General features: G+C 36.0%; 1 protein-coding gene across 10 annotated transcripts in view; it reads left to right on the top strand.

The window, feature by feature from the left end:
* The window catches only part of RBPJ (recombination signal binding protein for immunoglobulin kappa J region), a 261,397-nt gene that overhangs the window by 207,941 nt on the left and 39,197 nt on the right, over positions 1 to 14,259 (top strand). For all 10 annotated transcript variants that reach the window (XM_058300142.1, XM_004461798.4, XM_004461795.4 and 7 more), the window contains one exon: positions 11,964 to 12,002. In XM_058300142.1, coding sequence (XP_058156125.1) covers positions 11,964 to 12,002 — 39 coding nt within the window. The remainder of the gene's footprint in view (positions 1 to 11,963; positions 12,003 to 14,259) is intronic.

The raw sequence follows: 14,259 nt of genomic DNA, 5'->3' as shown, positions 1-14,259 counted from the left end.
TGCAGGTTGAAAGGAAAGGATACTAGACAAGTGACTGAAGCCACATGAAGAAATAAAGATCTCTGGTAAAGATAACGACATGGGTAAATATTAAATACTAGTACTGTGGGTTTTTGGTTTATAACTTCACTTTTTACTTCCTACAGAATCTAAAAGTCAGATGTACAAAGTGTTATACTAAAGCTATGGTTTAGGACTCATAATGTATAAACTTGTAATTTGTGACAAGAACTACACAGTGATGGGGTGATGGAAGGGTATAGGAACATAGAATGTGTGTACTGTTGAAGTCAAATAGGTATGAAAGCAAAATAAGTTTTTCAATTTAGGATGTTAATTTTAGCCTCATGATAATCACAACGAAAATATCAGAGGATATGCAAACTTTATAGAGGCAGAAAGTAGAGTACAGGTTACTAGGGGTAGGGGGAAGGAGCTATTGGAAAGTGTTTCAGTTTGCTAGGCTGCTGAAATACAGTATACTAGAAATGAGTTGGCTTTTATAGTGGGGATTATTTAGCTTAAAAAGATTACAGTTCCGAGGCTCTGAAAATGTCCAAAGCAAGGTGTTGGTCTGGCTATGCTTTCTCCCAGAAGACAGGCTGCTGGTGATCCTGGATTCCTCTGTTATAAGGCAAGGCTCATGGCAGTGCCTGCTGGTCTCTCCCTTCTATTACGAGTTTTTTTTGCTTTTCAGCTTCTGGCTTCGTAACTTTCCTCTTTCCTGTGGCTTTCTTTCTCTCCTTATTCATCCCATTTATAAAGAACTCCAGTAAGAGGAGCCACACCGTACTGAAGTAACCTAACCAAAAGGTTCCACAGGAGTGGATTAATTCTAAGAATGTAATTTTCTGGGGTCCATCCAGTGTGAAACTATCACAGACAGTAATGCTAAATGTGTGTAAGGTTTCTGTTTGGGGAAGGGAATTTTCTAGTTATGGAGGGTGGTGAGAACACTGTAACATTAAGGATGTGATTAATACCACTGAGTGGTATGCTTAGAAGGAGTTGAGATGGGAAAATTTATGTCGCATATGTTTCCACAATTAATAAAATAAGGGAAGTTAGAGATAATTACATTAAATGCAGTACATGATACTGGATGGGATATAAAATGAAGGAGAAACGGCTCAAAGGGACATTATTGGGGGAAGTGGATGAGACTTAACCACGTGGATACCTGCCTACCACATGGGATGTCCTGAGTTTGGGTCCCATGTCTCCTTCTCCTAAGAGAAGATGAGCAGATGCTGATTGCCGCTGCAACAGACCTAGATGCTGCTTCCTGCCTCAACAGAGCTAGAGGCTGCTGCAACAAGCAAGACTCTGCCCCCACCACAACAGGCATAGGCAACAAGCCAGCAGATGCTGTAGCCCACAGAGAGCAAATGTGGCTTAGTTTGTTGGGCACTCACCTCTCATGTGGGAAGTACCGGGTTTGGTTTCCAGTGTCTCCTGGAGAAGGCAAGCCATCAGTAAGCAGACAGATGAGCGAACCATCTGGGGGAAGGGGAGGTAAAGAAAAAGTTAAAAAAAAAATCCTTATAAAAAGGACATAATTGGGATATAAGAAAAAATGGAATATAGAATGTAAGCTTTAGGGAAACGAATGTGGCTCAAGTGGTTGGGTGTTCACCTACCATGGGAGGTCCCTGGTTCAGTGCCCAGTGCCTACTGAAAAGAAGACAAACAAATGGCAGGCAGACCCAGAGAGCATATTTCTTGCTTTAACACTTTTTTTCAATCTCATCATTTTCCTCTTATTTCTGCATTAAGCAGAATTAAGATTTCTCACATGACTTGTGTTTGCTTTTCAAGGCAGTTAAGCCTGTTATTTTTTTTAAAAAGTTCTAGTGTTATTAGATACATGTGTTTTGTAGCAATAATTTCTAAATTATTCTGTATTCAGGAAAATGTTTTCTCCTTGTGTTTTAACTTGCTTTTGTGTACCTGTGTGAAGCATCTTTTAGCTAGTGTTGAGATTGTGATGTGATGATAACTTTTATCATGATTGTCTTCAGTACATTTTTGGTGTTATATACTTCCTTAAGAGATTGGTTTATATAGAAGCTCATGTAGTGGCATGGGAGAATACAGTATTGTACCTTCTCTGTGAACAAAAAGAAAGTATGTGTGTATAATTGAATTGTGAATGCAGGTTATTTATTTATTTGAAAATTCTAATGGATTGGAGGATATGTGAGAACCTCAGTACAATTTACAGGTAGAAAGTCCTGTTTAATGGTAGATTATGTATACTTCCAGGTAATATGAAGTCAGATTTAGCTGCAGTAATTAATATTTTCCCTTGCAGTTGCTAACAATTTAAACAAATCTTTCTGCCATTCTTATTTTGAATATAAAACCATTGTTATCTTCAATGGGGAAAGCTAGTAAATTTTCATAAAATAGATTTGGTAGTATAGAATTTTACTTAAGACATATTTACTCTGATTATTATATGGTAAGTAGATTTTCATGTTTCATTTTTCCCTACTCCCAACTAGAGGGAAAAGTTTACAGAATCTAGAGTAAGAAGGAAATAGTAAGGGCTAAGGTATAAATCTATTTATGAACTAACTTTTGCTTGTTATTTTAAAAAGCCTAGAACAATAACTTTTTTAAGTGTGTACCAGGATTGATTATTACATTTAATTAAAAAGTTTATATAGTCTGCATAAAATTTGAGAAACCTGTTTATACCAATAAGATATTGATAATCTGATTATCAAAAAGATCAGTTGGGGAAGTGGATGTGACTCAAGCAGTTCGGCACCTGCCTACCACATTGGAGGTCTGGGGTTTGGTTTCCAGTGCCTCCTAAAGAAGGTGAGCCAGACAGCGAGCTGATGCAGCACAATGACGCAACAGAGACACAATAAGGAAACACAGTAAGAGACACAACAAGCAGGGAGCAGAGGTGACTCAAGTAATTAGGTGCCTCTCTCCCACATGGGAGTTCCTGGGTTCGGTTCCCAGTACCTCCTAAAAAGAAGATGAGCACACAATGAAGGAACACAGAGAGCAAACAGTGAGCACAAACAACGAAGGGAGAGGGAGGAGAAATAAAATCTTAAAAATCAATTGGATGGTAGTCATTCTTTGTTATAGTGAAAGATTAACTTTTGTATTTTATGAAATACAAAGGGCCTCTAGGGTACTTGATTTAGATTTTTATTCAGAAGCATTGTTAATACAGCATACACCTATTCGGAAAAATGCTTTTTGCACAAGAGAGGTCTAAGCTTTTAGAAATATTAAATAAGTTGGATGGTCCAGCTTATTTCTCTTTTAGTTGTCATCACAGATCAAGTCAATAGATATATATTTTTAAAATAGATTGCTAATACAGATAAAAATTTATTCCTTTCTTTCTTAAGCATTCCCTTGCAAAAGGGAGCAGCAACCTAATCTTTAAATTAATCAGGCTTTGTGTAATTGTTAGCTGACTATTGTGTTGTCTCTGTTGAGAAGTGGTCATTTTGATTGCATTAAATAAATATTACATCATGATTTTTATTGAACACTTCATGTTTAAGATGGACCTTCTCTATACAGTAGATAATTCTCTTTCATTTAAAAAATTTATTGAAGTACATCATTCATACATTAAGTATATAGTATAAGTTGTGAACTTACAAAACAAACATGCATAACATCATACAGGGTTTCCATACATCACCCCACCACCAGTAGCTTGCATTATTGTGAAACATTTGTAACAAATTATGAAAGAGCATCCTTAAAAGTATGTGGACTGCCAGCTATAATCCACATCTTACATCTGGTGTATTTTTCCCCCAACCCACCCTATTAGATTTTTTGCTGTTCACAAACCATACAGTTTATCTAACGTGTACAATCAGCAGCGTTTGGTATAATTGTGGATTTGTGCCTTCATTACTTCAATCACTAATTAGGGCGTTGTCATATACCAACAAAACAAAACAACCAAGCAACTATCATACTCATATGTTAGTGCTACTAATTACAAAATTTATGATGTACTTAACTTCTGTTCATTTCCAAACATTTACGAACAACTTTTTTTTTTTTTTTACCAGTATCTGTTTTTGTTACTGCTCTTAGATTAAACCTCACCTCTTTGCATTCTGTAACCATATTCTATTATCTGGTGACTTACATTCTAGCTATTAACTCTGTAAGTTTGCTCATTATACTTAGTTCCTAATAGCAAAATCATAAAATATTTGCCTGGCTTGCTTCACTCAACATAGTATCCTCTAGGTTCATCCATGTTGTCATATGCTTCACAACTTCGTTTCTAATTATAGCTGAATAATATTCCATCAGGTATATAAACCAGAGTCTGTCCATTCATCATTTGATGGATAACAACTGAATTGTTCCCATCTTTTGGCAATTTTGAGTAATGTTGCTATGAACATTGGTTTGCAGGTATCTGTTTTTGTCACTGCTTTCAGTTCTGGGTATATAACTAGTTGTGGTATTGCTGGGTCACATGTTAGATCTTCTTTCGGAACTGCCAAACAGACTTCCACAGTGGCTGTACCATTCTACATTCCCACCAACAGCGAATAAGTGTTCATATCTCTCCACATCCTCTCCAATACTTGAAGTTTTCTGTTTTTTTAAAATAGTGAATAGTAGCCGTTCTAATAGGTGTGAAATGATTTCATTGTAGCTTTGATTTGCATTTCCGTAATAACCATGATGTTGAACATTCTTTTCGTGTGTTTCTTCTCAATTTGTATTTCTTCTTTAGAAAAATGTCTATTCAGGTCTTTTGGCCCATTTTTAATCAGGTCATTTGTCTTTTTATTGTTGAGTTGTAGCATCACTTTATGTATTACAGATATTAGGTTTTGTCGGATGTGTGATTTCCAGATGTTTTCTCCATTGAGAAGGCTGCCTTTTTACCCTCTTCACAGAATCCTTTGAGGTAGAAAAGTGTTTAATTTTGAGGAAGTCCCATTTATTTTTTCTTTTGTTGCTTGTGCTTTGGGTGTAAGGTTTAAGACACCCCTACCTACTACAAGTCCAAGTAGATGTTTCCCTACATTGTCTTCTAGGAGTTTTATGGTCCTGGCTTTTATATTTAGCTCTTTGATACATCTTTAGTTGATTCTTCTATAGGGAGTGAGATGGGGGCTTTCTTTCATTCTTTTGACTATGGATATACAGTTCTCCCAGCACCAGTTGTTGAAGAGCCTGTTCTGTCCCAGAAAAGTGAATTTGGTAACTTATCAAGTTGACCTTAGAGGTATGGATCTATTTCTGAACTCTTGATTAGATTCCACTGATCAGTGAGTCAGTCTGTATGCCAGCACCATGCTGTTTTGACCACTATAGCTTTATAATACACTTCAGGGTCAGGAAGTGTGAGTCCTCCAACTTTGCTCTTTTCCTTTAAGATGTTTTTGGCTATTCTGGACCACTTTCCCTTCCAAATAAATTTGGTAATTAACTTTTCTATTTCTGTAAGTAGACTGTTGGAATTTTGATTGGTGTTGCATTGAATCCGTTATCTATTTGGTTAGAATTGACTTTTTGATGTTCAGTCTTTCAGTCCATGCCATACAGAAAGTACTTCCATTTGTTTAGGTCATCTTGTCTTCTTTTAGTCTTTTTGTTGCTATTGTAAAAGGAAGGTTTTTTTCCTAGATTTCTTCCTCAGCTAGTTCATTACTAGTATATAGAAAGAGTACTGATTTTTTGTGTGTTATCTTGTATCCTCCCACTTTGCTGAACACATTTATTAGATCTAATAGCTTTGTTGTAGATGTTTTGGGGTTTTCTAAATGTAGGATCATGCCATCTGCGAATAGTGAGAGTTTTGTTTCCTCTTTTCCAATTTGGATGCCTTTTATTTCATTTCCTTGCCTAATTGCTCTAGCTAGAACTTCAAGCACAATGTTGAATAACAATGGTGACAGTGGGCATCCTTGTCTTGTTCCTAATCTTAGGGGGGATACTTTCATCATCTCCCTATGATGTTGGCTATAGGATTTTCTTTTTTGCCTTTTAGTATGTTGAGGAACTTTTCTTCTATACCTATCTTTTGAAATGTTCTTTATCAAGAAAGGACGGTGGGTTCGTCAGATGCCTTTTTTTTGCATCAATCGAGATGATCGTGTGTTTTTTCCTCTTCAATTTTAAAATGCGATGTATTATTTTAATTGGTTTTCTTAATGTTGAACCACCCTTGCATAACAGGAATAAAATCAACTTGATTATGGTGTATAATCCTTTCAAAATGCTGTTGGATTCAATTTGCCAGTATTTTATTTAGAATTTTTGCATCTATGTTCATTAGAGAGATTGGACTGTAATTTTCTTTTATCTTTATCTGGCTTTGGTATTAGGGTAATATTGGCTTCATAAAATGTGTTAGATAACTTTCCCACCTTTTCAGTTTTTTGGATGAATTTGAATAGGATTGGTCTTAATTCTTCTCAAAATGTTTGGTAGAATTCACTTGTGGAGCCTTCAGGTCCTGGACTTTTCTTTGTTGGAAGATTTTTAAGGACTGGTTTAATCAATTTACTTGTGATTGGTTTGTTGAGTTCCTGTATTTCTTGTAGAGTGAGCGTAGGTTGTTTATGCATTTCTAGGAATTTGTCCATTTCATCTAGGTTGTCTAATTTGTTGGCATATAGTTTCTCATAATACCTTCTTATAATCCTTTTTATTTCTTGGAGGAGTCATAATGTCCTCCCTTTTATTCCTGATTTTATTTATTTGCTTCTTGTCTCTTTTTTTCTTTGTTAGTCTTGGTGAGGGTTTGTCGATTTTATGAATCTTCGCCAAGAATTTCTTTGGACTTTTTGTTTTCAATTTCATTTCTTTCTGTTCTAATCTTTGTTATTTCTTCCTTTCTGCTTGCTTGGGGATCGATTTGCTGTTCTTTTTTTGTTTCTCCAGTTGGTCAGTTAGGTCTTTGATTTTAGTTCTTTCTTCTTTTTTTAATATAGGCATTTATAGCTATAAATTGCACTGCCTTCCCTGTATCCCGTAAATTTTGATAAGTTCTTTTCTTGTTTTCATTAGTTTTGAGATATCTACTTAATTTCTTTTGCAGCTTCTTCTTTGACCCACTGATTATTTAGCAGTGTGTTGTTTAGCCTCCATATATTTTCAGTTTCCCCCCTTTCCTGCATATTATAGATGTCCAACTTCATTTTATTATTATTAAAGTGCTTTCTATAATTTTAATCTTCTTAAATTTATTGAGATGAGAGCTGTGTTGTGGCCCAATGTGTGTTCTGTCCTGAAGAAAGATCCATGAGCACTTGAACAGAATGCGTAACTTGATTGGGGTGCAGTGTTCTGTGGTTGTCTGTCAGGTCCAGCTCATTTATCATATTTTACAAGTTCTCTCTTTCCTTGTCGATCTTCTCTCTAGTTGTTCAATTTTTTATGTGAGTGGCATGTTGACATCTCCCACTATGACTGTAGAGACGTCTGTTTCTCCTGTCCTCTACCTATTTGTGGGAGAGAATTGATCTCTTTGCCTCTCTAATCCTGTCTTCCTGGAAGTCCTACAGTAGGGCATTCTTAAAGTTGTGTGTTGTACATGAGATTACACGTGGGGAATGGATCTTTGGATCATTATAAGTATAGGATGCATGTGTAATGGATTAGAACTTTAAAAGTCTTTTAGCGCCTTGGTACATAACCTGCAAGTTTTTAATATGTAGGTCTATGAATATTTATGAAATAGAGTTTAGTTCGATTGTGACCTTCAAAATAGTGCATTGTGAACCTCCCAAATGCTTTATTTTTTTGTTTTTTTATTTTTATTTATTGCCCCTGCCGTTCCCCTCTTTGTCTGCTCTGTCTGTCTATTTGCTGTGTGTTCTTCTCTGTTTGCTTGTATTCTCATTAGATGGCTCCAGGAATTGATCCTGGGACCTTCTGAAGTGGGAGAGAGGCGATTACTCTCTTGTGCCACTTATGTTCCCTATTCTCTCCTCTGTGTCTCTTATTGCATCATATTGCTGCACCAACTCTCAGCGTTGGCCATCACTCCTACATGCGGTCACTTTTCCTGCACTGGGTGGCATTCCCATGCAGGGGGTCACTTCTGCAGGGGGCGGCATTCCAGCATGGGCTGGCATTCAGCATGGGCCAGCTCACCCTCCCCAGGAGTCCCTAGGTATCAAACCCAGGATCTCCTATATGGTAGATGGGAGCACAGTTGGTTGAGCAACATCCATTTCCCCTCCTAAATGCTTTTTGAATTTTCTTGGAAAACGAATTTCCTCATTTTTTACCCAGTTCAGTAGATTCAGTAACCGTTAGTTTTAATAAGGAAAATGAAATGGTTTTAATGGTGATACTGGAATGTGATGGCATTTGTAGTTAGAGAGAGGATTGGGATTATACACAACAGTTATTGAATATGCTATATTATGCATTGAAGAAACAGTTTGATCTTACTATCGATTATAAGATTCCTAGCCTTAGGCCTGCACCTGTGTAAACAACACATTGTTTTGCAAAAAATGCTGTCCAGGCTTTTCAGACAATTGAATTGAGCTCTTGTGCTCAAATTTTTCTGTGGGAGCAGGAAGGGGTGTGTGCATTGTACAGATGGGCTATGTAATAATTGACAGCTTGATCCAGTGGATTATTTCTCTAAAAGGAAATAGATATTTTAATCAACACTTTAGTTGTTAATTGATCTGATTTTGAAAGAATTTCAGGACACCAAAGAACAAATTTACCTTTGAATTTTGAGTGTTACAAATCTCTTACTAGTCACACAGCAAGTTTATGTTAGCTCTTGTGAGAGATCTCAAAGGGTTGAAGTATTAGTAAGTAGTCCTAAAGGTAGCATCATGATCCTCATTGAAAAGTTTGATCTCACTTGTTAACTGTGCCTGTCTTTCTAAAATTTTCACTGTTTTACGTCTTGGATTAGGTTCCTTTCTACCTCACATTGCTTCTCTTTCAAGTATAATACTTCTCTTAAATATATATAAGCAAACAAGTTTTTTTAAGAAGTGTTTTAAACTGTTGGTTTTTATAAAAATATTGTATATCTAACCTAGTGGGGCAGTTTTCTTGTAATCATATGCCATAGTGTTACATATGGATATGGAAAATCTTTCCTGTAGAAAAAGACTCAGGAGCAGATTTTTGCCTTTAATTCCATATTCATGGAGCAGCCAGTGTTTTCAGTGTTTGAAACCTTTGGTATTCCCCCTTGCTGGTGTTACCACTAAAAACATTGTATACTTTGTTCCTTGATTTTTAGAGATTTATTTTTTTTTATTTATTTCTCTCCCCTTCATTCCCCCCCCACCCCTTGTCTGTTCTCTCTGTCCATTTGCTGTGTCTTCTTCTGTGTCCTCTTGTTTTCTTGTCAGTGGCACTGGGAATCTGTCTCTTTTTGTTGCATCATCTTGCTGCGTCAGCTCTCTGTGTGTGCAGCCTCACTCCTGGGCAGGCTGCACTTCTTTCTCATGGGGTGGCTCTCCTTTTGGGGCACACTCCTTGTGCGTGGGGCTCCCCTATGCAGGGGACACCCCTGTATGGCACAGCACTCCTTGCGTGCATCAGCACTACATGTGGGCCAGATTCACCACACGGGTCAGGAGGCCCGGGGTTTGAACCTTAGACCTCCCATGTGGTAGGTGGATGCTCTATCCACTGAGCCAAATCCGCTTCCCTGTTACTTGATTTTTAAAATTGAGTGTCTTTTTGTAGGATAATATTGAAGAGAGCTAATTAATCATAAGTGGTTTTTATAGGAGCTTGGGTTATTTGCTCACTTTTTGTTCTTGTTTCAGTTAAAGCCATGTTTCAGTATTCCAGCAAGATACCCATTGCTTATAATTTATGAGTTTGTAAACACTGTCACCATATTATTCATTACATTATTCAACAAAGTGAACTTAGTGTAGTCCTAAGACTCTATCAGTTAATAATCGTGTGTAACATCACTGCTTTGCCAGTGTAGTAAACATTTAAGTCAGATAACACTCCATGACGTAGAATTGTGTGATTATGAACAAATCACTTAATCTCTTTGTAACTGCAGTCTTGCTTAAAAAAGTTCTGTCATGTACCCTGCCTCTGCCATCTCTCTCATCTCTTTCAGAAGAAGACCTCACCTCCTATTGCTGAAAAAATAAGAGGTCATCATACAGAAACTCCCTTATTTTTCTTTTTCATAAACTTATTCATTTCTGCTAGCATTATACTATCTTATTTGATTATAATGGTTTAGCCATTTATAACTAAAAATTAGTAATGCTAACACTTTAACACTTTGGAGTACTTACTATGTATTCCAGACACTCTTCTATGTGTTTTCTGTATATTAGGAACACATTTAATCCACAGCAATTCTGTGAGGTGTAAATATAATTACTGTGTCCTTTTTTTTTTAACAGATGAGGAAACTTAGATCTAAAGAATAAAGTAGCTTACAGGGTTACACAGCAAGTGAATCATGGATTTGAACTCAACCAACCTTACTCTTAACTTTTTTAATTTCATGGTCCTCTTTGCCAGTCAGGTGGAAACCACAGACCCCTTACTAAGTCCACACTGTACTGTGTACTTAATAAATATATGACACCCACACCAACGCATCTCCATAAGAATAATGTTTTGTTTTGTTTTTAATTTAAATTTATGCTCACTGACCCCTGCTCTAGAGCCTTCCTCTTAACTTCCATGTTGTAATCTAATTCCAACCTAACTTTTGCTTTTTGTCTTTGCTCATGCTTTTTCTCTTTGCCTGAATGGCCCCCTCTTCCAGCCAGTTAAATGCTTCTGTGCTGGTTCATTTAACATAACTTGTTTTGATGGGCTATAGATCTAGTAAACAGACTATAATTCTAGTAAAGTAGTAAACATCTAGGTTTAAATCTCAACTCTGCCTGTTAATTAATTTTGTGACAATGGCAAATTCCTTCTCTGTCTTTAAAATTAGGTCAGTATGTACTTCATAGAAATATGAGGATTAAATTGAGTAACATATATATATATATAAAATGTAAAGAATAGTACCTGGCACATGATAAACACTTGTGAGTAGTAGCTTTTGTTATTAACATTAATATTAATATTAATAACCACTACCACCATTATCATCTCTTTTGTTACTTGTCATCTTCCTTCATCAGACTTTTGGGATATCTTTGAGTCCCTTACAGAATCTACCATTGTGTTTTGTTACATATTAATATTCAAGAAATATTTGTTTAATGAATAAAATAAACCCTTGGACATCTTTGTCAGCATATTTCAGAACAAGCTTCTTTCCTAATGCTGAAGTTTTTTTATCATAATTGTTATACTGTCTTATAATTATATCTTCTGGTATAAATAAGTACTTATTAGTATCTTGTGTAATGACAAAATTTGTATTTTAGTTTTTAAAATTTTATATTTAGAAGCTTTCATTCTTGGAGATTGATTTTTATCTAGTCCCAATATAATTTCTTATGAGGGACCTTCTAATTAGCATAGCCGGCAGATTGGGAAATGCACCTGTTCTATTGAAAGTATGAATTTTAGACATTTGTCATAAGGTGAGAAAGGTGTGGCTCATATAGGATGCAAATATATGATGTGTTTAGCATTCAAACCAAGATGTACTGTACACCACCTCTTGGGCTATGAGGATTTTTCTGAGTGCTGTAGGCTATGTGAGACCAGGGTCTTTGGTTGCTTTTCTTTTAAGAGATGTCTCTGAAAGCTACCTGGCATCTTCATCTGAGTATGCTACTTGCTCAAAGTGGGCATTTAAAGCCTACTCTGTGTGTTGTTTTTATTTAAGAACCATTTTAAAGTATATATTTTGTAATTTCTGGGTACAGTTGTTTATTAGAAGAGTTCTCTTTTCACTGTTCTTCAGTAAGATTGCAGTATAAGTTGTAAGGGAGATGTCACTATGCCTAAAAACTTTGCTGTGGAGTGTTTCATACGAATTATTTAGTTTTTTCCCCCTTATTTTTTTCCAGGAAACTTGGTGAGCGGCCTCCACCTAAACGACTTACTAGGTAAGCATTATATTAGTCACCTTTTCACTCAAACATTTCATGAAAGTCTAGGCCATTTTGTTTTTTCAAACTCTATTAGGTGCTTCTGAAAAGAAGTCATTCAAATAATAGTATCTACATAAGCATGTTTATGCTGTCCTCCCTCTTACTGCCTCACTAACCTTCATGCGCTCCCCCCCCCCCCCCCCCAGAAAAAACCTCAGGATGAAAGCATATAGTTCAAAAGGGAAAATTGAAGCCTTTTCAAGAAATAATCTTGAGTACTATATGGTAAATGTAACTCTGTAAAGATAGCTTCCTTTATCTAATCCTTTTTAGGCAGTCACAATTTGTTGATGGCAAGTGGGGCTTCAAGATGTTTACTGAATGCTTTTAGAAAAGTGTTTTTAAGGAAAATACAAGATGTTACACATTTTCAATGACATTGTAAATACTATCCTGTGTTCTAATTATGTAAATTAATTTTACCACAAATATTTTTTAAAATGTTAAATAATAAAAGTATTAGTCTTGAAAATGACAAAAGCATTTCTAATGATCAAAGGCTATAACCGAGACCCAGTTTCATAGTCATAGCCCTAGAGTTAATGCAAATCCTGCATTGCTAGCAGTTTCTTTTGTCAAGTTTCAAAAAAATTATACGCGTATCAGTTGGTGCTCATTATTCACAGTTTCTGAATTCCACAAATTGACCTACTTGGTAAAGTATATAATGTTAACATCATTATTGGCCAATAACTGTTCGCCAAGCTTTTGCTGTCAATGGTAGACATGTGCAGAGTGGTGAAAAGCTACACAGGTCCCAGCTGATGTCACATAAGAAGATGCGTTTCTGTATTTCAGCTTCCATACTTTCCATAAAGAAGTTTCCTTTTGGAATATCTTTCCTGCCACAGTTTTCACATTTTTCTGCTTTTGTTTGTGATTTCATTGTTTAAAAAATGGTCCCCAAGCATACTGCTCAAGTGTTCCTAAGTGAAAGAACTCTTAAGATGTGCCTTCTGGAGAAATGCATGTGTTAGAAAAGCTTTGTTCAGGCATGAGTAGTAGTGCTGTTGGCCATGAATTCAATGTTAATGAAGCAACAATATTTGTTAAATAAGTCTTTCAACAGAGACACACGTAGACATACAGTTATATGTTGATCAATTGCCCAAAATGTTGTGACTAGAGGCTCATAGTAACCTAACCATGTGTTTTCCCTTAGGCACAGTGGTTCAGTATTAGCTAATTCATTATTTGCAGAAACTTTATAAAACATAACTACTGTAAGTAATGAGTATCAACTGTATAAGCATATGCCCATCTTTCTTTTTCTTTTTAAACACAACTGGGATCATCCTTTACCAGTGTTCTGAACCCATTTAACAATACATTTGCTGGCCATTTAGGTTTTTAAATTATTGGTATTATAGGAAAAGCATTTGTACCCAAAGAAAATGGAGACATGCCAGAAGGACACAGGAGCCAGTTTGAAGGGGTTCTTAATAATGATGGATTAAAACCCATGGAATAAAATGACAGTTTAAAAGGGGAAGAAGGAGATAGCTTTTCCTTACAGAAGAGTGCCGTGTACTAAGTACTGAAGGAATAATAGAATTAGAAAATTATCATTTGGCAGCCACCATAGTGATAGTTGTTTCCGGCTAAAAATCCATCAGTGGATGTGTAAATTGTTGGTTAAAATGTGATGAGAATCAATGGTTACACAGTATCAAAGTGTATCCTCAAAAATATGTGTTAATTATAAAGGGAAGAATACTAACCTAGAAGAAACCTAGCAGATACTGCCTTAATTAAGTGATCTAAGTTAACATCACCAATAATGGACAAATAGATAACATATGTATCCTGAGAAAGGTGCAGTATTACTTCTGTGATATTCTTGCCAAAAATGCGTAAGCTAAATCAAATCATGAGGAAAAATCAGTCACAGATTGAAGTGCATCCTACAAAAAAAATGTCATTCACTCTTCAAAAATCTCAAGGTCTTGAAAGACAAAGTTGAGGACCTATTTGTTACATACTAAAAGAAACCAGAGAGATAAGACAATGAAATACAACTTGTGATCCTAAACCAGAATTTTTAAAAAATTTTGCTATATTGGCGGAGTTGGCAAGGATTTTTTGTAAAGAGCCAGGTAATAAATATATTAGGCTTTGTGGGTTATACTGAGTCTGTTGTGACTACCAAATTCTGCTTTCTTGTATCCCAAAGCAACCTTAGACAGTATATGAATGAATGGGTATGGCCCTG

This window comes from Dasypus novemcinctus, chromosome 1 (genome assembly GCF_030445035.2).
Source record: "Dasypus novemcinctus isolate mDasNov1 chromosome 1, mDasNov1.1.hap2, whole genome shotgun sequence".
In the NCBI taxonomy this organism is placed as follows: domain Eukaryota; kingdom Metazoa; phylum Chordata; class Mammalia; order Cingulata; family Dasypodidae; genus Dasypus; species Dasypus novemcinctus.
Note: the sequence above shows the minus strand (reverse complement) of the source record. Positions and strands in the feature narration are given on the sequence as shown.